Source organism: Chiroxiphia lanceolata, chromosome 2 (genome assembly GCF_009829145.1).
Source record: "Chiroxiphia lanceolata isolate bChiLan1 chromosome 2, bChiLan1.pri, whole genome shotgun sequence".
NCBI lineage: Eukaryota > Metazoa > Chordata > Aves > Passeriformes > Pipridae > Chiroxiphia > Chiroxiphia lanceolata.
In genome coordinates, this window is record NC_045638.1 from 33,904,047 (window position 1) to 33,930,481 (window position 26,435).

At 40.7% G+C, this 26,435-nt stretch overlaps 1 protein-coding gene across 3 annotated transcripts in view; it reads right to left on the minus strand.

Annotated features, from left to right (window-relative positions):
- HERC2 (HECT and RLD domain containing E3 ubiquitin protein ligase 2) overlaps positions 1–18,028 on the minus strand; it is a 105,361-nt gene extending 87,333 nt beyond the window's left edge. For 2 of the 3 annotated variants that reach the window (XM_032677825.1, XM_032677827.1), the window contains exons 1-3: positions 17,912–18,028; positions 17,021–17,123; positions 7,415–7,529 (exon numbers count right to left, since the gene is read on the minus strand). In XM_032677825.1, coding sequence (XP_032533716.1) covers positions 7,415–7,529; positions 17,021–17,092 — 187 coding nt within the window. In that variant the 5' untranslated portion in view covers positions 17,093–17,123; positions 17,912–18,028. The remainder of the gene's footprint in view (positions 1–7,414; positions 7,530–17,020; positions 17,124–17,911) is intronic. The other variant, XM_032677826.1, reaches the window with a different exon arrangement.
- Between the last annotated feature and the right edge of the window lie 8,407 nt (positions 18,029–26,435).

A 26,435-nucleotide genomic window follows, 5' to 3' on the forward strand; every position in this document is an offset into this window, starting at 1 on the left:
AACAAATAAAATACACCTATCAAATGTACAAAACCATTCAACTACTCTTTCCATCTTGCCTGACAGAAAATTAATGTTTAATCTGGTTGTAACTGGATCTGTGATTACCTCTTTGTTTAAAATTTGTTAGGCTATAGACAATAGCACATCCCAAATAAACCTTTTTGGGGTGCCTTAATTATACAAGTTTTAAATTAAAGCTAGCGTTTCCTAACCTGTCAGACAGAAGTACTCAGGAGGTGGAAGATCAAGATTGAAGAGCAGGAAAAAAGGAAGAAGAGACATAACTGCAGTATCCATGCTAGAGCTGAGATTGTGAGCTAAAGAGATAACAAAGTCACTTGAGAATAAGAAAATGCAGCTTGGATATCCCTCTTTTAAGTGGCAATCATAGAGGGTACAACCGTCTCCCTCAAACACTGAGGAACAGCCTATGAGTCATCAGCATGATAACAATGTCCAAAATGTGATTTAATCCAGTTGCTTCTATTCAAAGGCACAAGCAAATAATACTAAAGGTACGGAATCCATTATAACTAAGGACACTGTTCAGTCCCAGTGGTTCAGAATATTTCCACAGTAACACCATAATCTGTGTTTTGCCACTCACCCACACAGTTAGAGACACACTTCACAAGGTCTGGAATTTTAGTTAGTGGGTAGAAGGGTGCTGTGCCAAGACACTGTTTTGCAGGCAGCTGTAGGAGAACTTCTAAATAGATCCTTGGCAAAGGATGACAACCAAGGGCTGCAAACTTAGTCATTTAGTCCAGCTCCTCACTGCAAATACAGAAGGTCCCAATCCAGGTGGGAACTCAAGCTTTGTACTGTAAACAACATGTAAATCCACAGGAGAATTTCTTTGTTTGCATGAACAGGAAAGGGGAGCAAAGAGAGAAAAAGTGGGAAGAAGCTGAGCTAAAAATCTCATTAAAAGACAGTTCACTATACTTCCAAAAAAACCACTTGCCCTCTAAGGGACAAAGCTAAGGGACAAGTATCAGTCTAAATCAAAAGCAGCAGCACTGACATCATAATTATGGAAGCTCAGTTACACTTATGAAAGAGATTTGTAAAAAGGGAGACCCAAAGATATTTCAGAAAGAGAGGCAGGAAGAATAAAATCTTGAGCAAAGCCAGAATAGGCCAAAGTAACAAGTTATAAGACAGCTTTCAAAACAATGTATGCAAAAACACAGTGCAGTGTGATAACCTGATTTAACTTAATTTTTCTCAAAGTGAAGTGTGAATATTGTGGTCAGGGAAAACAACTGTGTAACATTTCCCTGAAAGAACTTTCTCTTAACTATGTTTTGGCTTAAGCTGAGGCAGGTAGGCATCCCCAGTCAAAACAAAGCAACTGTAGTAACCATCCCCATCTAGAATTCTGCTCCCAAAGCAGAGAGCAGTAGCTTACCATGTGTGCATTATCTTAGACAGCCACAGCCCAATCCAGTATAAATGGAGGATAAAAAGGAAGCACTAGAAGTGGAACTTATATTTCATAATCAATGACGAAAAAAAGACAATAAATACCACATAGTTGCCTCCACCACGTATTGCAGTATGGTCTTATGCTGCTCTGAAATGCCAATGAATGGGTATCATCAGGAATCTCTCAGTAGAAAGAGAAAGCCTGCAACACTTTTCTCCACAGATGTTGCCATTCACAAGGCAAAAAGTCACACAGGGTGCTCAGGCAAGGGTTGTATTTCACAACTACTCTAAATCAGCATTTGGTAGTCCCAGATTCAGGAAGTATTTCAGCTGCAATATGAAATAGTAATTTGTTTTCTGTTAAAGTGTTTTCTTATATATACATATATATATATACACATATATATATACATATATATGTATGTATGTATATATATATATATATATGTGTGTGTGTAAACTTCAATTGATAGTTATTTGTGAGGGAAGAACACATGCCTATACATTTGCAAGCCATGTTTACACACCCTTTCAGATACAGAAGTCAAGATGATACAAGATTCTGACCTCCTAACTCTAATCAGAAATAAAGTTTATTTTCTTCCCTAGTATACTATTTTTTTAAATGCATTCTTTAAATTATCTGTTGAATTTGTAATAGAGCATTTTACACTTATGAAGTCAAACTGTCCAACAGGGTGATTACAGGCTTCCCTCTGTCCTGCAGAGAGAGTATAATAATCCCCAGCTGAGCACTGAATTCTTGAGCCGCTGGGTACAGCCCATAGCTGGGTCAGGGAAAGCAGAAGAGAGGGGGTGCAAAGCAACACTTCTCACTTCCAACAAGTTCTTTCTTACACAAAAGAGGAAGCTCAAAGCAGGAGCCAGCCTACATGCCTGCATACTACTATGGTCTGATACATACATGGTCTGAACAGCAGCCATCATCACCAATTCCACATGCTGTTATTCTTACCATAAAGATTTCATTTCTGCCAGCCTCTTTGGAATTGCTTGTGGCATTTGGACTTTATTTAATTTGCTTGCAGGTGCAACACTGAATGAGGTTTGTGGATTCAATGGCATCAGGCTGACAAAGGTCCAACTTTCAGTAATGAGGGAACAGAAGAGGAAGCCACAGTGTTTACCAAAGGCAAGACAGAGGCATGAGGCTAATAATTTCATGGTTTTGCCCTGTAACTTAGAAAAGCTAATTGAAACAGAAATTCCCACCTATGAAGTCTGAGGAATCAAAAATAAATAAAAAATAGGAACCCATAAAAGAGTCCTGTGTACTTGACTGGTAAGTCTTAAAAATTTACAGTAAGAGTTCTCTAACTTCAAAATTTAGTAAGAATAATATTATTTAATCCTTTTTATTATTTTCAGTACACAGCTTCCAGCATACAAGACATTAATCTAATCCAAATTTCCCAAGGGCAGCCTGATTATCCTTTAAGTACATGCCACGCTGCAAGTGCACCTGTATTTGGACATCAGTACTGTCACAGCTGTGTCCTCAGATGATACTTGGAAACATGCAAACACATTCTGTTTAACACATTTATCAAACATGTTTTTCTGAAAGTGCCATGAAGAAAAAACAAAAAGAGGTTATTCCTAACCAAATGCTCTTGCTAATAGAAGAGAAAAAACACACTACTTGCATATTCTTCCTAGAGAGAAACAAACTGGTTTTTGCTATCAATAGCATGTCTATTGCCACTCCTAATATCCGCTGAAAGAATGAAGTGCCTCTTTTGAGCAGTCCAGAGAGCATCAACAGAGAGCGACAGCATCGGTGGAAAAAGAGTTACCATGGAGTAAAGTATGAAGTCAAAACTTCTTAAAACAGACTGAATAAAAGGGACTACTTACAGCAGCCTCTCTTGTTTATCTCCAAATTAGTCAATTTAGTACCTAAGTCTGAATATTGAGATGAATATATATTCCTTTTTTTATAAAACCACTGGGTTTTTCATAACTCTCATTACTCGTATGTACTTTTCCCACTCCTTGAATTACATTTGTAGATCATTTATGCAAAAAACTAAGCACAAACTAAACAGATCAATACCTAGATCTCGATTTAATGAAACTCAATTCAAGCTGCAAGTTCAGAGGTGCAAACTGTCACTTTTTCTGCTTCTGTGATTCACTACTGCCTAACAGAATCAAATATACAATCTGATTGACACTGACCAAAAATAGCCTTGATTAGCTCTTTCTTCTTAAAGCTCCAGTCTAGTAAGCAAGACCGTTGCATTCTACAATCCTGTAGGGCCCAGCACAGTGCCATTTATGAAAGCGAACTTCACTATAATAGAATTCACACATTGATGCTAAGCATTAAGAGCTTCAAAAAGCTCTTATTTAAAGTTCTAAACTACTGTAGCATTTAGAGTAGTAAATGTTTTAGAAGTACCTATGTAGAAGAACATACACTCTCCAGTTGTGGAAAGGAACAGGTGTGATCTGTGCTATGTGGTACCCACACTTAACTCCTCTAGACACAAGGGCAAGGGGAAGGTGGTGTTTTCATCTTTGTTACTCACATCCAATTCTATCTCAACTGGCACTAAAATAAACTAAATTAATTTTTCTCAAGACTATTTTACCCATGACAGTAACTGGTAAGTGATTTCCTTGGCTTTATCTCAATACCCTAGCTTTTCCTTTTTGAAGTCCTATTGAGGAAGGGCAGCAAGTGAGGACCTGGAAGGGTGGGCAGCTGGCTAAGGTAAAGCCATCACAATACAGTACTGGAAACAAGTGGCAATCTGCCTTCAACATCACCACCACCACTATGGATATAAGAAAGCTTTCAAAAGCCTGATTGCAGCTTGGATGCTTTAAGGTAACATAAAAGCCTTTACTGTATAAAGTAAACTGTCAGAAATTCTGTATTTTTAAGTAACAGTATCCTACAGCCTTTAACACCTTATACCTTTTTGATCCTTCGAAGTCACACATACATATATACAGCATTTTTTAAAAAATCACATCATTATTCAGAACAAATGTCCCCATGTGGATGAACATGTGAAGTCACAGAAGACTGACTTACCTAACACTTCTGGTTTTTTACTTTACACTGCTCTCTACATTTTGCATCAGAAGTGACAGACTGCAATTTCCTACCTGATATTTCAGTGATTCCCCTGAACACTAAAACCTATTATACTATGACACCTTTCTATAAGCTTTCTCAGAACTATTGAAAACAGTACAGCACCATAACTAACAAAAGTATCAATTCAACTGCAGCTACTTAGCTATAAAGTCAGTAGAAGAATAGTTTTCTCTCAAAGACCAGCACAGGTACAACTCTAAAAACAAGGTGTAAGTATCTGGCACAAAAAGATGAATTAATCAATTTCACTGGTAAAGTAGTTATTTACTTTATTATAGTTTTCCTTATTATAGATGTTATCTTCTCGCTACATGAAAGCAGCGTGTGTGGAATTGTTATACTACAACCATCACAACTCCTCTCTCATGAGCTTTCAGTGAACAGGAAAGCATTTTCCATAGTTCACTTAGGGGGTAATCCTTCCCTTCACTACATCAAGTTTACAAGGCCTTTTAGTAATACACATGGAACTGGCCAATCCAAAGAAAAAAGAAGTATTACACTACCTTACCTCCACTCATTTCATGGGAAGCTATTGTAGTAGCCTTTCTCATAAGATCAGCTGTATTTTTGCCCAGTGTCAGCAATAATATTCAAAAAGGCCAGCAGAAGAAGAAAGACAAAAGATTTCTAACTCTGAAACAGCTAGGAGCATAACTCTAGTCCTTACTACAGCACACAGCCACTCATAACCTACACAGCTTGTACTCTTGATAAAAATAACACAGAATTCACTCTCCTCTCATAAACTATTACAGCTTCTTTCCTGTAGGAATAACTTCCTCTAGTCAAAAACACATTCCTCTCCCTCCTATTTTTAAAGAAGGTATACTATAGTTACAAAAAAATTGTCTACATAAGGAATTGAGCGTAACTGGTCTGAAATACCATGTCTATCCAACAGTACAGTTCAGGAAGTAACAGATGCTGAAATAATAGTTCACTGATACCAAAGGCAGTATTTCCACCCTTCTCATTTATTTGGGGGTCTTATAAATTACTGACAAAACTTATCTCACCATTTGGTAAATCCATTTCAGCCAGATTAAGAAACAAATCTTTTCTTTTTTTGAATGTTTTAATTTTCTCTTCAATAAGGAGTCGAAAAAGCACCATAATATGAAGATGGAAAAAAGGCAAGAGCAGAATCCCTCCATTCTGGCATAGCTCATCACAAAACAAAATCCACCTCCACCAAAGTAATCTTTCTAAATGGATGTATTTCTTTGCCATTTGCAGGAGTTGCAATGTTTGAATGGCTCTCAAGTACACTGGAAGGCACACACACACAGAAAAAAGCACTACATTCTCAGTCAGATTGTGGACAGTTTTTTAGATGACCTTTCAGTTACTTTATGAAGATCGTAAACAGTATTTGAAATAGCAGTATCGGCTTTATCCCATTCCTCAACCCACTTTCTTTAAACAAAGGCTTCAGCTGTAAACACACCAAGCATACCAAACAAAAAGACACTGACAAGCTGTAGTGGGTTTCTGAGGCTGGGTTTTGGTAGTGGGCAGGGGGGTGGGGCTACAGGGGTGGCTTCTGTTAGAAGCTGCTAAAAGCTTCCCGTGTCTCATGAAGCCAATGCCAGCCGGCTCCAGGACAGACTTCCTGCTGCTGGCCAAGGCCGAGCCAATTAGGAACAATAGTAACACCTCTGTGAAAACATATTTAAGAAAAGAAGATTGTTGCGCAGAAGAAATTCCAGCCAGGGAAGAGCAGAGTGAGAACATGGGAATAACAACATAGACACCAAAGCCAGTGCAGAAGGAGGGGCAGGAGGTGCTCCAGGCACTGGAGCTGAGGCCCCTGCAGCCTGTGGTACAGACCATGGTGGAGCAGCTGTGCCCCTGCAGCCCATGGAGGACCATCGGGGTGCAGAGACCCACCTGCAGCCCATGGAGGAGCCCATGTTGGAGCAGGTGGATGCATGAAGGAGGCTGTGACCCCGTAGGAGGCCCAAGATGGAGCAGGGTCCTGCCGGAGACCTGCAGCCCATGGAGAGGGAAGCCCATGCTGGAGCAGGTTTTTCCCAGGTAGGACTTGTGGCCCCTGTGGGGGACCCACATTGGTACAGCTCATTCAAGAAGGACTGAACCCCATGCAGAAGTGACCCATGGGACAGCAGTTTGGGAAGAGCTGCTGCCCAAGGGATGGACTCACGCCAGAGAAGTCCATTAAGGACTGTCTCCTCCAAGGAGGGACCCCACAGGAGCAGGGGAAGGACTCCTCTCTCTGAGCAGCGGCAGAAACAACAACTGACTGTCACCCCCATTCCCTGTCCCCCTACACTGCTGGGGGGTGGGAGGGAGAACATGGAAAGAAGGAGGCATGGGGATAAGGTGTTTTTTAAGACTGTTTTATTTCTCACTCTTTAGCTCTTATCCTGTTAGTAATAAATATAAGTACTATCCCCACTTTGAGTCTTGTTTTGCCTGTGAAGGTAATCAGTCACTGACCTCTCCCAGCTCTTATCTCTACTCATGAATTCTTAGCTGTTTTTTTGATCTCCCCTCTGTCCAATTGCAGAGGGAGAGTGAGAGAGCAGCTTTAGTGGGTACCTGGTATCTGGCCACGGTCAACCCACTACACAAGCCTCTCTCATAATAACATGCCTAATTATGAAGTTAAATTTCAGAAGGCTGGAACAGATTTAAGCCTTCATTTGAAGTATATTTTTAAGAAATCACTTTCAGTTGTATTTCATTCAAAACATGAACACCTGCAAATCATATAGACAGGTGATGATAAACTGAAGTTCTGTCACAGTATGGAGTTTGAAGTCCAATTTCATCATCACAAGAAAAATTGAATAAATAAAAAAAAATTAAAATGCATACCTTTTCTTGGAGGTAGTTCACCACTTTGTATTAATTCTGTTCCAGGATATACAATCTCCCCATCTTTTACCATTTCGTTCCACAAGCCACATAGTCCATCTCGTGTAAAAGCAAGCTGTTAAAAATAATACATTATATATAGTTACACACAACAATTTTCTCTCAAGGCTAACATTTAAAACACATCTGATTTTATATTTTGTCCCAGAAGAAAGAAAACACACGTATCACCTCACTAGAATATTTTGTGTGTGTGTGTGTGTGTGTGTGTGTGTGTGTACGATTGGGATTTAAATGATTTCCAGGATCTCTGATTCTCTAGCTATGCTATTTTCAGATTAAAAGTGTGTGAAACAGACAGGCTCAAAGATAGCAAAATTAACTTTCTTTTAGTGACAAATTCTTATCAAAAGCTTGGATTTGGTCACTCAGAACTATCCACACATTCAATAGTGGGTGGGGGCAAAGGCACGGGGTCTCATTTTTCCCTTCAGGAAAAGTTATTCAAAGTCAAGCTACATAAAGTCACAAAACAGAGAAGTATAAAGTCAACAGCCCCTTTCACCAAACCAAACTGAAAAGCTAGGTATCTTGACCAGAACATATGATGACATCAAGGCACTGATTAATAAATTAATTTAACCAGTTCAAACTGGTCCTCCTGTGCAAGGCATCTCTCACAGCCCCTCCTTCTTCCCTCCAACTGCTACAACGCCTCCTCTCAGATGCAGAACCATATTATGGAACTGATCAAGACTAAAATCAGCTGCACATGGTAGAAGAGCAAAGAGCTGCCTCAGCCCAGGTCAGTTCCCAATACACTTTGTGTTCAAGAGGACAAATACTCGCAACAGAATAAACAGTAGGACTCTGGTAGCTGGAACCGCTCACAAAAGCACTGGCTGTAACACAAGTCTCCTGATGATTTAGTAATTTGGATCTCCCTTGGAGAATTCTAATGACCAGGATAACTTTTCTTCTATAGATGTTGTTCTCTGCTTCATAAAATGCTGCAAAACAGGTATCAACATCCCTAGGGAATTCGAGGCTATAACTTGCAACAGTAAGGGAGAAGAGCAATACATGAAATTGAAAAACAGAATATCTTTGCATACCAAAGTCATGAGTGAATACATTAAAAAAAACCAACAAACTGCTGAATACTTATTCAGAAGCATCTTTGTGTTATGTAACTACTATTCAAATCCAAAACTGAGAAGTAATACACAGATGCTGCTTACACAACTGCCGTAAAATATTTACCATTACACACAGAACTTCACTTATCTTTAGGAAATAGCTCAAAATAAAATCTATTTTATCGATTATAAAGATTAAAAGTTTTAAGAGACACAATCACCAGCAGGAAAGACATTTGCTAATCCAGTTTATCTCAGTTAACGTGAAGAATTAAAATCAAGTTGCATGCTTTCACACCACTGTAACACACTAAATGACCATAGTAGTTTCTTGACTTCATATTGCATACTTCAGAAATTCACTCAGACATTGATGATTTAGTAGTTTTTCTTTCAGTGTAAAATGTAAGCTGACATTGTAATTATCTGTCACTTACTATGCCCTGATTTCAGAGATATAAGAGGGAAAAAAAATGATGCAGTGTGAGCTAGACATTATTCAATTTACGTGTGATTAATCAACTGTGTAGCACCAGAATTATAGTGACCATGCTTTACGGAAAGGTACAGTCCCTATTCTTCAGAGCTTGACAGCACAAAGACTTTTTGCAAAGATTTGTGTTTTCCTAAAAGCCTCACATTTGGCTTAATTTAAAAAAAAATTGAAATAATCTTATAGTTCATTTCAACAATGAAAAAATCATTCCCCATTAACTGATTTTCTTGCATTGTTCTCAATCTATAAATATTTCAACAATATATGGGTTTTCCTTCTTCAGATGTGGTCTTTAGAGGGGCACCTAAGGAATTCATTTATCATAATTTTTTTCTTGTGAAAATAGCAAAACACAGCTGTTTCATTAATTTTGGCTCATATGTGATAGATTAAAAAAAAACTTAAATGCTAACCTATGCTAAAATACAAGCTTGAAAAACAGTAAGTAAGGCAACCCTCCAGATGGGTTGCATAATAAGCTACAGTTTTCAAAAACTAAAGTTCTTTCTCTAATAAATTGTATTTTCACACATTTTCTTTTACATTCAGATCACCTTGGTATGGAAACGATTCTCACAGTTTACAATCTAAAGGCCTACAGGCTTTGAATTCAAGGTTCTTTATAATGTAGCACTGTTTTATTTCAGAAAATTTACTACTTTTGAAAGCATTCCTGCAAAGGAGAATCAAGAACTGTTTTCTCCACTTTAACTTCTAATCCTTTTACACAGCACAAAGTTCACTCAATTCTTTCACACAATTCAAAACTGGAAAAGTAAACAAAATTTCTTCTGCCTTGGGTTTGGTGTTCAAATTCTTATCAAAGTAATTTTCTTGGTATGTTGCATAAAGATAGAGGAACCACCAAGACTAGAGGTCACAGAGAGTTCCACCTCCTTCTACAAAAATACCTCATGTGGAAGCTTACCCCATAAGCAGCCTTCAGATAAACAATTTTGCCTTTACTCAGGTTGTAGTTAACATTTTGTCAGCAGTATGTGTGTTGGGGGAAGGGAAAAAGGAGACATGCTTGAAAGTAAAGAAACACTGGACCTATTTTGCAGCAATAATCAAAGGAACCAACTGAAAGGATCACTAAGAAACAGTTCTTACAACCAATTCATCTGTCATAACTGAGGACAACTTAATAATCTACTCAACATTCAGCAAATAGACGCTATATGCTATACATGATAGTCAAAAATGAAAGAAAAGACTGAGTTCTAAAGTGATAAATTATTTAAGCAATTTTATTTTCATGATCTCAAAATTACATAATCATAAGATTTACCACTCTCTTGAGAGAAATATGTCATTTAACCTACAGAAATGGGGAGGCCAGAGGCTCATGCTGGCATCCAGAGGGACCTCAACAAGCTGGAGAAAAGGGCTGAGAAGAACCTCATCAAGCTGAACAACAAGTGTGAAGTCCCGCACCTGGAGAGAAACTGCTCCAGGCACCAGTACAGGCTGGAGGTAACTCAGGTGGAAAATGGCTTTGCAGAATAGACCCCAAGGGTCCTGATGGGGACTGAGCTGAACATGAGCCACCAATGTGCCCTTGCCACAAAGAAGGTTAATGGGTGTCATGGGCTGCATTAGGAAGAGTATTACCAGCAGATTTGGGGAGGTGATCCTTCCTCTCAGCACTGGTGAGGCCACACCTTGAGTGCTGGGTCCAGTGCTGGGCTCCTTAGTGTGAGAAAACATGGACATATAGAAGGGAGTGCAACAAAAGGCCACAAAGATGATTAGGGGCCTGGAACATCTTTCTCATGAGAAAAGGCAGAGACAGCTGAGACTGTTTAGCCTTGAGAAGTCTTATGGGGAAAAAACTCATCAATATATATAAACATCTGAAGGGAAGGTGTAAACAAGAGGGAGCTAGGCTTTGCCCAGTGGCACCCAGTGACAAGGACCAGTGGGAGTGGGCATAAGCTGAAACACAGGAGGTTCCCTCTGACCACCAGGAAACACTTTCACATTGCGAGGGTGACCAAGCACTGGTGCAGAGGGCCCAGGGACGTTGTTTTAATATCCTGGAGATAGTCAAAAGACATTAGGACCTGGTCCTGGGCAATGGGCTCTAGGTGGCCCTGCTTGAGCAGGGGAGTTAGGCCAGTTGACCTACGGAAGTCCCTTCCAACCTCAACCATTTGTGATACTATGAAACTGGCAGCTGAAGATAACAGTAAGTCAAATGTATGGTAGAAAACTCGAATATCAGCTTTGACTACATAATCCTGCTTTTCTTTCTTTCTACAGTATTTTATGACTATCTTAGGCAGAACAAGTATATATTACTTTCTTTTTTTGCTCTCATTGATACCTCTTGCATTCAGTAATTTGTAAGGAGTCTCTCAACACATCCAAGCAGTCAGAGAGAAATAGAAATTTGTTCAGAACAAATTTAGAAAGTATCTCTCTGCCTTCTATTTTGAAAAAAAAAAAAAAAAATGGCACTTCTTCCACTGAATTCTTTATTTAAAGTTCACAAGGTAATCCGTGGTGAAGTGGAAGAGACAAAAAACACATCTGGTGTCTTCACCGTTTCTGACGTACTTGAGTTGCAAGCACAAGAGCAGCAATCTGTGTTTTGTAAAGTCTAACACTCTCTCACACTAGATTGCTTGATTTATGTGGACATCTTTCCCTCTAATACCTTAGTAACTTTATTTGTGAATGTTTAAAGGGATGAACTTGACAAACTCAGTAAGCTAACAAATTAAAAATAATTAAGTTTCACTGAACTTTTGCAACTGGCAACAGTACCAGAGATGTACTTTATGTAAACCTCCCTCTTAAGTCCCTGCTTGCCCTACCACCTACACGCTGGACAAGAGCAGTTCCATGCTCCACTACTACTATCCACTGCCTTGCAACTTTAGCCCATGTTCGTAATCCTCCTACTCATTCCCCATGCTCAAAATCTCCCTCATCCTTCCCATGGCATCTGTTGACCTCCTCTCAATCCCCATCTCCTATGCACCTCACTTTCACAAACCCCAAGCCTCTTCCGCCATTTGTTGCACTTTCTCATTCCCAGAGCACATCTTGATCTCTGCACTGGAAAGCCATGTATCTCACCAAATCCATACTTCCCACACAGACCTAAGGCTCAGCCCTAGTTATCCCAAACCAAAAAGGTAAGGCCCTAAGTAGACTTTAAAGTGAATTTCTACTGTAAACTGGGCAGGCCCCACTCTAATCTTTCGTTAATCTCATCTCTGCAGTTAAACAGTAATTTATTCTGTCTACTACAACATTTGGTTAAGTCCAAGGGGTATCCAGTTTGGCTGCTGGCATATGCTGCAGCCATTCTCCAACAGGGCTAGCAGTGAAATTCCTGTCCATTCCCATCAACTCTAGACAATAAGACACCGGCATCGACATGGTATTTTAAAGAGTCCATTAAAAAACATTTCTCTTTAGATATATAATAAAATTAAAAACAGCCCAGTAATAGCAAAGAAAATCACAGAACAGTACGTCCTTTCCCAAGTCTCTCTTTCGTATTTGCTTTTTTGAATCCATTCAACTCATGCTTCCTTTTTCATTGTTGTCTTTGTCAGTATTTTGTCCTAGCTTCCTTCCTTCCCTGCTGAATGAAGCATGTTCTGAAACCACAGCTGCTTATCATACCTATGCAAAGCACAGTGAACCATCATTAGATCTAAACATACTGCTCCAAAGCTCTGACAGCAAAGACAGAAAAGTTCAGCAGCCCCACATTTCTTCACTGGATTTGAGGGTTAAACTAGAAACGTCTCCATAGTAAGTCTGCTGCTGGTCTTCCAGTTCAAAGAGTAGGATTTTCATAAAAATCAAAATGCTGAATGTAATTTTGAAGGGAAAGTAAGAAGATTTCAAACCAACACAACTCTTAAAGGCAGATTTTTCATCTTAAAAAGCTCACTTTCATCATGGCAAAAGATGATGATAGAAGTAGTCTCCCAACAATGAACTCAATGAAAACTGATGAAAATGCATCATATTCCACTTGTAGACAGCTCTTGCACCTTCACCGTTGCCTAAAGTTTTTCTCCACACTACAGGAAAATGAAAGTTTTCTAACTCCTGCTAGTAAGCACAATAGTTCTCCACAGGATCCAGAATAAGCAGTCTAATTAAACACCATTTGAACACACACATGCATCCCCTTAGCTCACAGCAATTCTAGTTTTCAGTTATTCATCCATCACTAATTAAAGGTCTCTGCATAAGAGTCTAAATTAGTACAGTACATCTATTTAATCAGAATTATTTTAAGCACAGTTTGATTCTACAAACTGAGTATCTAGGTTTAAATAAACAACTTTAACCTCCCCTCTTTAAAATAAAAGGATGTCTTCCTTAGAAACAGTCATTAAAACAAAATCTCCTATTTCACACAGATTTTGCTATAAATGTGATGGTTTCTACTAGAAATAGTCATAATTATGTAGGTGTTTTTAAATGTATTACTTCAAATCTAAATAAATAAATTAGAAATTGAAATTATATGATGACTTTTCTAGTGACGTTAAACATAACACATGATAAAGTGACCTGTAGTAAAATCCACCTATGACTTCATAGGATTATTTTATTAAGAGTGATGTTATACACACATATATTGATATACATCATCGAAGGCTGGATTACATATTGTACTACTGATGTTATCTTATATTCAGCTGATTTAATTTTTCAGCTGCTGTAACAGTTTGTGTTTTTTTCAGACAACACAGAGTATCTTATTTTGCTCCACCAAGAAATTTAGAATTTCTAGTAAAACAATTGTTTCTAAGCATTTCAAAATTATACCAGTAACTGTAAATCATACAATCACAGGTCAAAAATCACAGACTTAACAAAATAACACAGAATAGTCACGGGATGCATCTGGGTCTTTGTAGAGCATTTTGGCTTCCTATAACAGTATTATTTAGTTTCAGATAAATTAATATAAGCAAAAAGCGTATTGTCAAGATACACTTCTATTAACATTTCGCACCACTTCAGTAAATCCTGCAGGCCAGAGGCTCACTGCTACTACAAAAGGGCTTGCACCTTTAACATTCTCTTAAGAACAGTAATAACATGCTACCTCACACTGCCTTTGTTTCTTAGCAGTAACATCCCAAAACTGAGTAAGAACATTTAAATTTGGCCCGGACGCCAGCTGCAACAGTGACGCACACAGGTGATTAAACACAATCCATGCTACAATCCACGTATCATTCTTTCCTTATTATATTAATACCACTATATTATAGACTTATTAATGCACAGAGTACTAGAATATAGTGTATTACATTGTTAACGCAACAGCATCTTCAACTGAAACAAAATGATTTTCAGAGACATTTCACTGGCTTAATCCACAATAACTGCCAGTCAAGTCTAAAGAGCAAACTGTCCAGCAGCAGTGACAAAGAAAAAGGGTAAGTCAGACTTTGGAGACTACCAGGCCACCAAATGAAACATTTTACTTACAATTCTAGCTACACACCCCAAATTTTGCTACAGCAAAGGTTAGTTTTAAAGACTTTGTATGTCTCCTAAGTATAATTCTGTTTCTCCAAGAACTTTCACCTACTCATTCTTGGAATGATTTACAGTGAAAAGTTAAAAAAGCTGCAAACTGAAGAGTTTCAGGGTCCCATTCTAAACAATAGTTTGTAGTCATTTAGTGTGTCTTCTTCAAACCCCTCATAGTACTGTGTTCATCTTTTCAGCTCCTGCTGACAGTCTCTTGAACACCAATAAGACCCTTCTATGGTTGGGATGGCAAAAACAGGCATGGTAGGAGATCTGCATATTCAGTACACATTGAACTCAAAAGGATTAAGAGACAGGATTTATACCTATTAAAAAAAATTCACATGCAGCTAGGTCATGCTAGTCAACCAGTAGCTAAAATAGCCAATCATGTAATAGAAAAATTCTCCAGAGCCCAAAACCCCTTTACTTGACAGAAGACATCTGCCATTTAATACATTAAAAAGATGCAATTCAAGGCTCACATACAGATTTTTCAAAATACCAAATACATACATCCAAATAAGAGTTCTGTGATAAGAACCTGTGTAATACCAAAAAACAGTTAATCTAGTAAGAAAATTATATTATATCCAGGCAGCCTGGGTAGTCTTAAGATTCCAGAAAAGTGATGTTTGTGTCCAGCAGATTACAAACAATTACTGTTATTTCATTAATCTCATTATTTTGATTACAGCTTGATTAGAAGAAAACAAAGGGAGTACCCTGACAATTAGAGTCTAACTTGTAATTACTCATAAAGAACTCTTATAAGTAAGAGCATTTATTCATAGAACTGTGTTACAAATTAAGACTTTTATTATTAAAATGCATTATTACAACACATTAACTACAGTCTCATTAAAAACAAATATTTCATTGCATTTATACACACAACTAAAAATAACTGTTAGAAGTTTGAATGACAATTGAAAAAGTTTACATGACAAAGGGGTGCAGAAAAAAGCTACTATGAATAAGAGGAAAAATCTGACAAATCACATGAATAGTCACATTTTTCACCCCATATAATACAGAAAAAAAAAAAGGAACACATAGTCAGCAGCTATTACAAACAAAGGTTGTCACTTTTTCAACTAAAATCTTCCTGTATTCAACAATCATTGAAGCAATATATTTGTAATCTAGAAGCTACCCTCTTGGAAACAAAAAAATATTTCCATATTTCTTAATTAGCTTATCTCCAAAACATCTTTTACTGTGCTTATTTACCACATTAGACAAAACATCTGACTTTAGATTAAAACTTTTACTTTTGTAAGGACAGAAGATGAAAATAGAACCAATCTAGCCAAATCAAGAGCAAGCCCTGTCATTTTATAGCATTTACATACAAAACCTAGTAAATAATGTAACCTCTTAGGCTATATCTGTCACTTCTGATTCCACTTTAGCTTGTTTGATGTAAAATACTGGAGAAAGGCTGCTTTCCAATCACAACTGCATGGGGAAAAATCCTTGTCTAACCACATGAACAGCTCAACTCAACCATTCAGACTGTCAGTACATATCTGGGATAAAGTCATAAAGACAGAATTTTTGAGAAATTTTCAGTAGCATTATTATTAACTGTAACAAAGGAATAACACTGGCTGGCACAACCCAACAAGAATTTCAGAGTTTTGAGCAGGAACTCGCACAGTTATTCAAGGTAAGGGATCTATATGCAACATCTGGGGAAAGGAAGATGAGGAGACAAGGACTTAATCTAGTTATTCATTTCATCTAAAACAAATATAACTGACCCAAACTACTCTATTTCTCTGTATTTTCCACTTGTCAAAACCGATTTTGGAAAACATGATGGTATTCTCCTCCCTTATGCAAGTTCTATGATACAATGAAGAGATCATCTTCTAAGACAAAAGAAAACTTTCACCAAACACTGGCACATTTCAAAGACCACTTCCATTTCAGCCACATATCTTTGACAAAAAATTAACTCCCTTCAAAAAGGAGCAAATTCAAAAGGATGCCTCTACCCATCATATAAACGGAGCTACAGTTAAAGTTAATTTGAATTCTTGAAAACGTAAATTAGATTTCCATCACCTTTCGCTTCAGTTCTCCCATGCATTAAAGCTGCTATGCAGGCAAGACATTTAGCAACAGCCTAAATGAAGAATTTATAGTTCTAGCAGAAATGCCACATACTAACTAAGGGTTTTGACATTGTACAAAGATAACATACATATGTAGCCCAGCTTGCTTCAAAGCAGAAGGGACTGAACTGACAATGAAGATCTATTTGCAGCTCAAAATAAGTTCTTCAAAATGTTTCTTCAAAACCAGCTTTAAATCTGCGTAGTCAGAAAACCCCATACACTAACTCAAGAGCAATCTTCTATTCATCAGCTTTTCAGACTAAAAGCATCCTTGATCTGCACCTGAAAGGTCACGATGCAATACAACCATCAAACTTCTTACCTGCAAGTCTGTCTTCAACCATTTGGAGTCAAATCTTGCTTGAGCAGACAGACAAAAAGAATCAGAAGACATGTTTCCTTCTTCAACCTTCTCTCCAGGCTGGCTGAGCAGCCCAACCTGCCACAGAATGGGGGGGGGGGGGGGGAACAATCTAGCACATGAAGTAAACCACACAAGGTTATTTTTGTCCAGACTAGGATGGCTTCCACTTGATCTTTAAAAATGTATCATGAAGAAGGACCTCCCTCGCTTACATCCCCTGAATTTGCACGGGGAGAGGAACACGCATTAACAACACTATCTGAATCCAGAAAAAAGCCTTCCCTTCCCTATCACACCCGTGGGAAGAAAGCCTCCCTTCTGCTGCTCTGAGCCACACCAGAGGCCTTAACGCTGCCCCTCAGCCCCGTAAGTGGTGCATGAAATAAATAATTGATCGCAGATTACGCAAGCCGCAGGCCAACATAAAGCGATTATCAGGGTCACCCGCACCCCCTCCTCCCCGCTGGCAGCCCAGGCCCGGGGGCTGCCCCTCTCCCGGGAGCATCCCATCCCAAACCACCCCCTGCGCTCACGTCCCGCTATCACCGCCCCTGACGGGGCCAGCCGCTGCTTTCACCCACCTCTGCCAGCCCGGGGAGGGGGCGGCGGGGCGGGGGTCGCCGGGAACTCGAGCGGGAGGAGCGGGGAAAGCCCCGCCCGGGCAGGGGTCGCCGCACAGGGCGCGGGGGCCGCTCCTCCCCTTCCCTCCCCTCCTGGGATGCGGAGCGGAGGCCGCTCTCCCCGCGCCGCCCGCCCGCCCACCACCGCTCCGCGGGGCGGGGGCACTGCCGCCCTCTCCTCCCTGCTCCCCGCCGAGCCCGACCGAGCTGTCGGGGCTCTCACACTCACCGGGCAGCTGCGGCGATGGCGACGGCTCCTCGCGTCGCTACACCGCCGCCCGCTCGGCCCCGGGTAATCCTCGCCCCTCCTTCCCTCGCCCGCCCGCCCCCCACCCCTCCGCCGGCGGAGCCGCTCGCCGGTCCCTCCTTCGCTACTGGAGACGGGCTAAGCTCGGCTCCTGCTACGCCCGCGGAGCGCTCTACCAATCGAGAGAGCAGCGGGAGGCGGGACATCCTGTCCCGCAGCGGGGAGGGGAGGGGAACGGGGCAGGGGCGGGCGGAGCCGCGGCGGTAATAGCGGCGACTACGACCTAGTCGTAGCTGGAATGCTATAAGAGATTAAACAAACAAACAAACAAACAAAACACACACAAAAGATGTTTTGGGTTGCTTAAGTAATTGAGGGGCCATCTGTAAAGTGTACTGTTGACTGTTGATTTCTCAAAGAAGGAAGCTTTTAAGTGGGTCAGAGGAGTGAGGTCATTAACGAGGAGTAGCTCGGAGGCAAACAAAATGATAGAATCACAGAATGGGTAAGGTTGGAAGGGACCACAGTGGGGCATCTGGTCCAACCTCCTTGCTCAAGCAGGGTCATCCTAGAGCACATGACACAGGATTCTCTTTCTCTCTCTCTGGAGACATTCAAAACCCACCTTGATGTGTTCCTGTGTAACCTTCTCTAGGTGACCCTGCCTTGGCAGGGTGGTTGGACTAGATGATCACTAGAGGTCTCTTCCAACCCTTACAATTCCGTGATTCTGTGATTCTGTGATTCTGTGTCCAGATGGTTCTTGGATATCTCCAGGGAGGGAGAATCCACTGCCTCTCTGGATGATCTGTTCCAGCGCTTGACCACCCACACAGTAAAGAAATTCTTCCTCATATTCAGGTGGAACTCCTGTGCATCAGTTTCTTCCCATTTCCTCTTGTCCTATTGCTTGGCACATCCAAAAAGAGTCCGGCTCCATCCTCTCGGCACCCTTCCTTCAGATACTTATATCTGTTGATGATGTTCCCTCTCAGTTGTCTCTTCTTGAGAGACAACACAGCACTGTCAATCCAGCCTCAGAGGGTTGAGTAGAGGGGCAGGATCACCTCACTCAACCTGCTGGCAATTCTCTTCCTGATGTACCCCAGGATACCATTGGCCTTGGCTCCAAGGACACACTGCTGGCACACGAATACCTTTGTTGTCCAGCAGGACCCCCAGGTCTTTCTCCACGGATCTGCTTTCCAGCAGGTCAGCCCCCAGCCTGTACAGGTGCCTGGGGTTATTCTTCCTCAGGTGTAGGACCCTACACTTGCCTTTGTTGAATTTCAGACAGTTCTCTGTCCATCTCTCCAATCTGTTGAGGTCCTTCCGAAGGGCTGCACAGTACTCTGAGGCATTGGCCCCTTCTCCCAGCTTTGGATTGTCAGCAAACTTGCAGAGGAGGCATCTGCCCCTTCATCCAAGTCACTGATGAATAAATTAAACAATACTGAGCCCGACACTGAACCTTGGGAGACACCACTAATGACAGGCCTCCAACTATGCCACTGGGATGCCCTCTGGGATCTGCCAGTTCTCAATCAACTTCACTGTCCACTCATTCTGGACACAGGACACAATTCCTGAGTTTGCCTATGAGGATGATGCAAGAGACAGTGCTGAAAGCCTTGCTGAAGTCAAGGTAGACAACAACCACTGCCCTCCCCTCATCCATCCAGGTAGTTGTTTCATCATAGAAGGCAATCAGGTTGGTCAAGCATGATTTACCTTTAGCGAATCCATGGTGGCTACTCCTGATCTCCCATCTGTCATCCATGTGGATAGAGATGACCTCCAGAATGAGATGCTCTATCACCTTTCCAGGAATTGAGGTGAGGCTGACTGGCCAGTACTTCCATGGGTCCTCTTTCTTGTCCATTTTGAAGACCAATGTGACATTTCCTTTCTTCCAGTCCTCAGGCACCTCTCCTGATTGCCATGACCTTTCAAAGATAATTGTGAGCTGATGTGCCAGCTCCCTCAGCACTTGTGGATGCATCGCCTCAGGGCCCATGGATTTGTGGATGTCAAGATTGCCTAAGTGTTCTCTAACTCGATCCTCCTTGAGCAAGGGTGTCTTCCTTCCAACATTCCTTTGCCTTGGTCCTTTATCCTTTCAACATTCCTGATCTCTGGGGCCAGAGATTCTTGAGGGCTGATTTTGTCAGTGAAAACCAATGCAAAGAAGGCATTCTGTAACTCTGCCTTCTTTGCATCTTCTGTTATCAGGGAAAGAGTAGAGGCTGGAAACAGTAAAGTGATGCCACTACTTGTGAAGGAAGAAGGATTCTGGGATATAAAGCAGGGACTTGCTAATAGCAGGCAGTGACAGGAATTTGGAGGCAAATGCTGACTGATTACCTGAGGGAGAAACTGCTCTGAGGCAAATAATCATCCTTCAGCATAACTTTATTGGGGATGTATATCAGTAGCTTGAAATTCAAATTAAAGAAAAGTCAAGCTTCTCACAATACTTAGACTTCTGTTCTCTTGCTGCTAAGGAATTAGGAATGTAGGAGCAAGACTTGGCAGATGGGACCATTATTGGGTTTGGCCAACATGAAGCCACAGACTGAATGTCAATGAAATGCTAACAGAACTGAGACCATTTGCTGGCATTTAGGCAAAGGTACACAACATTTAGTTGTTATTATGTAAGAAGCATTGTAATAAATCAGTGGATTTGATTCTCCAGCGTTGATTTTCAAAGTAACAAATGCAACCATGACCTAACTGGTTAGCCTGTTACCACAGACCTCTCTTGGATCAAGATATAGTAGGCACTTGAAGTAAAATACTGTACAAAATTTCTGAAGTGCCTGAAAATTTATATAAAAATACAGAAATACAAAATTTCCTAAAGTTACTCCTAGAAACTTTAAAATATGAGCCTTCAAAACCAAAAGTAGTTCCCTTTGAAAAATTTTCCCAAATGCCTACACGTTAAAAGCTTTAAGTTGAGAGGACTGGAAGTATTGTCATGCGTATCATGTTGTGTCTATTCTGACTAGTGCGTGGCTGAGCAAGAACTAGCACACCAGGATGGGAAATATTTTAGTCTTTGCTTACCTGGCAGACTGAAAATATAAGAAAGTAGTCATATTGACGTATTCTATATAGGGATAAAGACTGCTTTGACATGTAAGGATTAAGGGACAAACAAATAAAGTGGATGTTGTCATGCAAGTCTACTAAAGGCCAGACATCCAGGATGACTACACTAATGAATTATTCTTTAAGGAACTAAGAGACACCTCTAAATCAACCACCCTTGTCCTTAGGAGGAACTTCAACTTGCCAGATGTTAACTGGACTACCACAGAGCTGAGACAAACAGGTCCAGAAGATTCCTAAAGCACTTTTTGTTACAGGTACTAAGGGAGCTGAATAGGAAAGGTGCTCTCCTTGATCTTTTTGCTTGTTAACTAAGAGGGTATTGTGAGTGGAGTGATGAATGGTGACCATCTTGGTCAACCTGAAAACCTCAAAACAATCGAGTTTAAAATCTCTGTTGACAGGAGGAAGGGAGCCAGAAAAACTTCAACTCCTGATATGAAGAGAGCAGGCTTCAGGCTGCTCAGGGAACTAGTTAGCAAGGTCCCCTGGGAAAATGCTTTGGAAGGTGCAGAGGTCCATCAGTGTTCTCCCAATTTTCAAGAAACGCAAGAGGGATGGCCCTGGTAACTACAGGCCTGTCAATTTCTTCTGTGTCTACGCATCATTCAACTGGATAAACACGTGCAATGGCTGAGCAACTGGCTCATGGGTCAGGCACAAAGGATTATAGTAAATGGGGTTGCAGCAGGCTGGTGGCTGGTCACTAGTGGAGTTTGGCATGGCTTCATTTTAGGGCCAGTGCTCTTCACAATCTTCATAAAGGACTTGGAGCTGTTGACTCCCTCAGAGAGGTCCCACAGAGAGGCCTAGACAAATCAGAGGGCTGGGCAATCACCAACCATATTAAGTTTAACAAGGGAAAGTGCTGGATTCTGCACCTGGGATGGGGCAACCCTGGGTGTACAGTGCAAACTGAGGAATGAGACACTGGACAGCAGCACCACAGAAAGGGACCTGGGGGTTGATGGCAAGTAGAACATGAGTCAGCAGTGCCCTGGCATCCAGGAGGGCCAATCAGGCAAAGCATTGCCAGTTGTTCAAGGGAGATGATTGTCCCATTCTACTCTGCCTCACCTCAAGTCCTGTATGCAGTTGTGAGATCCTGGATCCAAATCTCACTGAATTATTGATATGGGTTGGAACGAAATCACTGTGTGTGTGTGTGTGTGTGTGTGTGTGTGTGTGTGTGTGTGTTTGTGTGTGTGTTTGTGTGTGTGTTTGTGTGTGTGTTTGTGTGTGTGTGTGTGTGTGCGTGTGTGTGTGTGCGTGTGTGTGTGCGTGTGTTTGTGTGTGTGTGTATGTTTGTGTGTGTGTGCATGTGGGGAAGGGCTGGGCCTGGACCTGCAGGTCCATAGCAACACCTGCACATAAGACCTGTGCTGAGGGCACAGGACAGAGCCAGAAGGCAAGGCCTGCTGCCCACACAGAGCATATGGCATCACTGAAGGCCCTGCAGCTGGGCTGTCAGTCAAGTCAGATCTGCCTGGTAGCCCACCCACACCACACCCCTGCAGCTTGTGACTGCTACAGCACAACTCACTCCGGCCTGGAAGGCCCTGACAGGATATCCTGCCTGGGAGGGAAAACTGAACTCTATAAATACACGAGATTCCATGTGGTCTCTTCTCTCTCTTCTCCCTCTCTGGCCAGCACCATGTAAATTATTGAATCTTGTTGGTAACTATTCTCCTCTCCTTTTTCTCCTTCTCTCTTTCTTTATTCCTTTTAATCTGTTTTCTTTTCCTCTTTTCCTTCTCTTGTGATTAACTTAAAACTAATGAACTGTGTTTTACTAAAGCTGCTGTATGGATTAGTTTAGTGGGTGTTTCCTGTGGAATGGGTCTTTTTGCTGAATGTTTTAGTGAAATGCTTTTTTCTTGGTTGTATTTTACTCCTGTAAAAACCTTTTGCCAAAATATCTTATTTTTCTCACTAAATTAAAAAGAATTCTTTTAGAGAAGAGTGTGTGACTCTTTCTCCAGACACTAATTAGAGGTTATAATGAACCAAAAGGCTTTTAAAAAGTCTTAAATAAAAATGTAACTGCTCTGGGCAGTTTACAGCGTCCTGTGTGCAGTTTTGGGCACCACAATACAAGAAAGATATAAAGCTGTTAGAGAGTGTCCAAAGGAGGGCAAGAAACATGGTGAAGAGCCTTGAGGGGAAACCATATGAGGAGCGGCTGAGGGCACTTGGTCTGTTCAGCCTGGAGGAGACTGAGGGGAGACCTCATTGCAGTTACAACTTCCTCGTGAGTGAAAACAGAGGGGCAGGCACTGATCTCTTTTCTTTGGTGACCAGTGACGGGACCCAAGGAAATGGCATGAAGCTGTGTGTGGGAGCTTATGTTGGATATTAGGAAAAGATTCTTCACCCAAAGAATGGTTGGATTCCAAGCCTGATAGAGTTCAAGAAGCATTTGAAGGACACTCTCAGGCACATGGTGTGATTCTTGGGCTGTCCTGTGCAGGGCCAGGGATTGGACTTGATATGCATGTGGGTCCAACATGCATATCCAACTCAGCATATTTTATGTTTCTATATTCTATGTACAAAGCCCAAACCAGAAGGAATTATGAAAACTTGGTTGAAACCACAGTGCCCACTGGTTGTGCCTACTGTTTGTTTAAGTGATTTGCAAGTCATATCTGAATGAGATACTTTGCATGTGTAACATTCACCACCATTTTTGGTTTGGCTCTTCAAGAAGATCATCTTTAGACAGTCTACATTTATGTCCAGAAGTTTTTTTAATTTTATTAAATAGCAAATGGCAATAGCCTTTGCTGGCATTCTTGATGTGAATAATTTGAAAAGTACCTAACTAGCTAATTTGTTAGACTTGAATCACTGGTCCAATTAGCAGGTACGCACTCGCTCCAACAAAAATCATATTTGGGTGCTGTAACCATGGAAATTCAAAGTTAGAGATACTTGTGAAGAATTTATGGATTATTCTGTATTTCCAGATTTAGATTTCACTTCTGATGAATATTTTTTTTTCCATTTGAAATGCACTGTAATAGCGTGGTGCAATCTCAAATGGCATTCTCAATTATAAAAATATGTACCCAGCACATTTTCCCAAGAGAATGTATGTCTAGTCCAACAACATGAATAATTACTTCGGTAACATTATTAAAAATAATTTTATTTTTACAAATAATCATAAAATTTGAAAGCTCAGGAACCTGAAGTTTGTCTTCATATACAGCATTTGCAGTATTAAATCCACCAATAGCTGTTATTCTGATGTTATTTAAATAACAATGGCATGTCACTTTAGACCAACCAAGGTAATAATGAAGGTGATGTACAGGTCTGACAGACTTCAGAAGGCAAGTTCAAGCCAAACAGTTGAAGAGTTACCACTCCAAGACTTGTGCGCCACTTGTCTGATGATATTTCCATCTTAAAGCAGGGTTATATCACCCTGTGAATCAGTTCTCCAGCCTTTATCTTTTTTGTCCCAGCATGCTCAAGTACCAATATAATCATTAAGTGGATCTGATGGATTTTCAAATGCACACCCTAATTAGATATTAGAAACAAATTCTTTCCTGTGAGGGTGGTGAGGCACTGGAACAGGTTGCCCAGAGAAGCTGTGGCTGCCCCATCCCTGGAATTGTTCAAGGCCAGGTTGGACAGGGCCTGGAGCAACCTGTCTAGTAGAAGGTGTCCCTGCCCGTGGCAGGGAGCTTGGAACAAGATGATCTTTAAGGTCCCTTCCAACCCAAATTAATCTATGATGGCCCTGTCTTAGAGACATCAACATCCTCAGGAGCTGCAGGGCAGACTTCTAGTGACATGGAAGGAACTGCTTTCACTGCAAGTCTGCCAAAATCTGTGCACCTCTTTCTTACTTCCTCCAGAGAAATGGTTGGACATGAAAAATCTAGTTTCTGTGGTCAGACACAGTCACTCATTTACTTGTATACACTTCTAGGCATGTTCTAGGTCTATTCACTCTATTAGATTAAATCAAAAAGTAAATACATCAGAATGAAAGATACACTTAAACTAAGGGATCACATTTTCTACTCTACTTCTCTTGTTTGAACACCTTCAAACAATACAGAGTACTTTAAAATGTCTGCTTCTGAGCAGGAGACCACTCTTTTTTTGTAAATGTGGCAGAGTCGTCACACTGGCTTCTACAAGAGGCAAGGCACTGTAAAGGTGCAGGATGTAGAGGAAAAGAAGGATGCTGATGCACACGGGAACTGTGTAAACCACAGAAGGCTGAAGAACATAGGGTTGGTGGCATGAATGGGACCTTCAACTCCACGCAGTCAGTGCCAATTTATAGCCCTGTCAGGCAGGCCTAAGGAGATGGGGAAGGACAGATACTAATTGAATAAAGTAAATCTATTCACAGCAATCTAAAGCAGAACAGGCAGAAGAAAGAGAAGTATCTTTGGACAATCTGGGCAGTACCATATTTCTCTTTATTTCACTTGTGACAATGCATTCATAAGTATTGCTAAGATCAGTTTCAAAAATTGAGGCAATTGCATTCTCAACTAAATGCAAAACCTTAAAAGCTGTAATAAGTAAGCAATGGTAAAATTTACTCATCAAAATATATATTGTATTTTCTGTATATTATAGCTAATGACTGGTTGGGACTACGGAGTTGTAAGCTGTGGAATAGTTAATTGCTGTGTTACTATTATAAGTTGACTGTCCTGCAACTGGCAGTTCCCTACCTAGCTGGCAAAGATAGAGTATCTTGCTTTACTGAGCATGTATACCATATCCTGCTTTTCTAAAAATATTGTTTAAGTGTACTCATTAGAAAAGAAGAAGAGAATGAGGATCAGAGGGTCAAGGATGGACATGATAAAGAAGAGCCAAGGAGAACATCTGGACCATCTGGACACCTTCCCATATTCAGCTCCAAGGACACTGGGCTAATTAAAGCTATTGAATGGAAAGTACTGATGGAAAGTCCCTGGCAATCAAAATGGGCCTACAACGGAACCAACCAGAATGAAGCCCGCGAACCCAAGCCCAATCAAGAGCTAACAAGTGGCTATGGGAGGGGGAGTTGAAAAAGTATAAAAGTTTGTTTTTATTGGGTTTGTGGGCCGGTGAGGAGCAGGGGTCTCCTCAGGCCACCCAGTGCGCTGATTTGCTTATCTGCACTTTATATAAATCTTACAATAAATTTTGCTGCTAAATTTTGATTTGGTTCATTTACCTATAACAAAGCCAATGAACAAATGGCAAGAATAACTTTTTTTTCATCAAAAAGAGCCAAAAATAAGCAAGTATATGTTTACATAAAAATAGTATGTAGTCCTACCTGCAGGTCTTCTCAGCGTCAGCATGAAATCTTTACTAATTAGTAATTATTTTAAATGTGTGAGCTCTAGGGAATCCA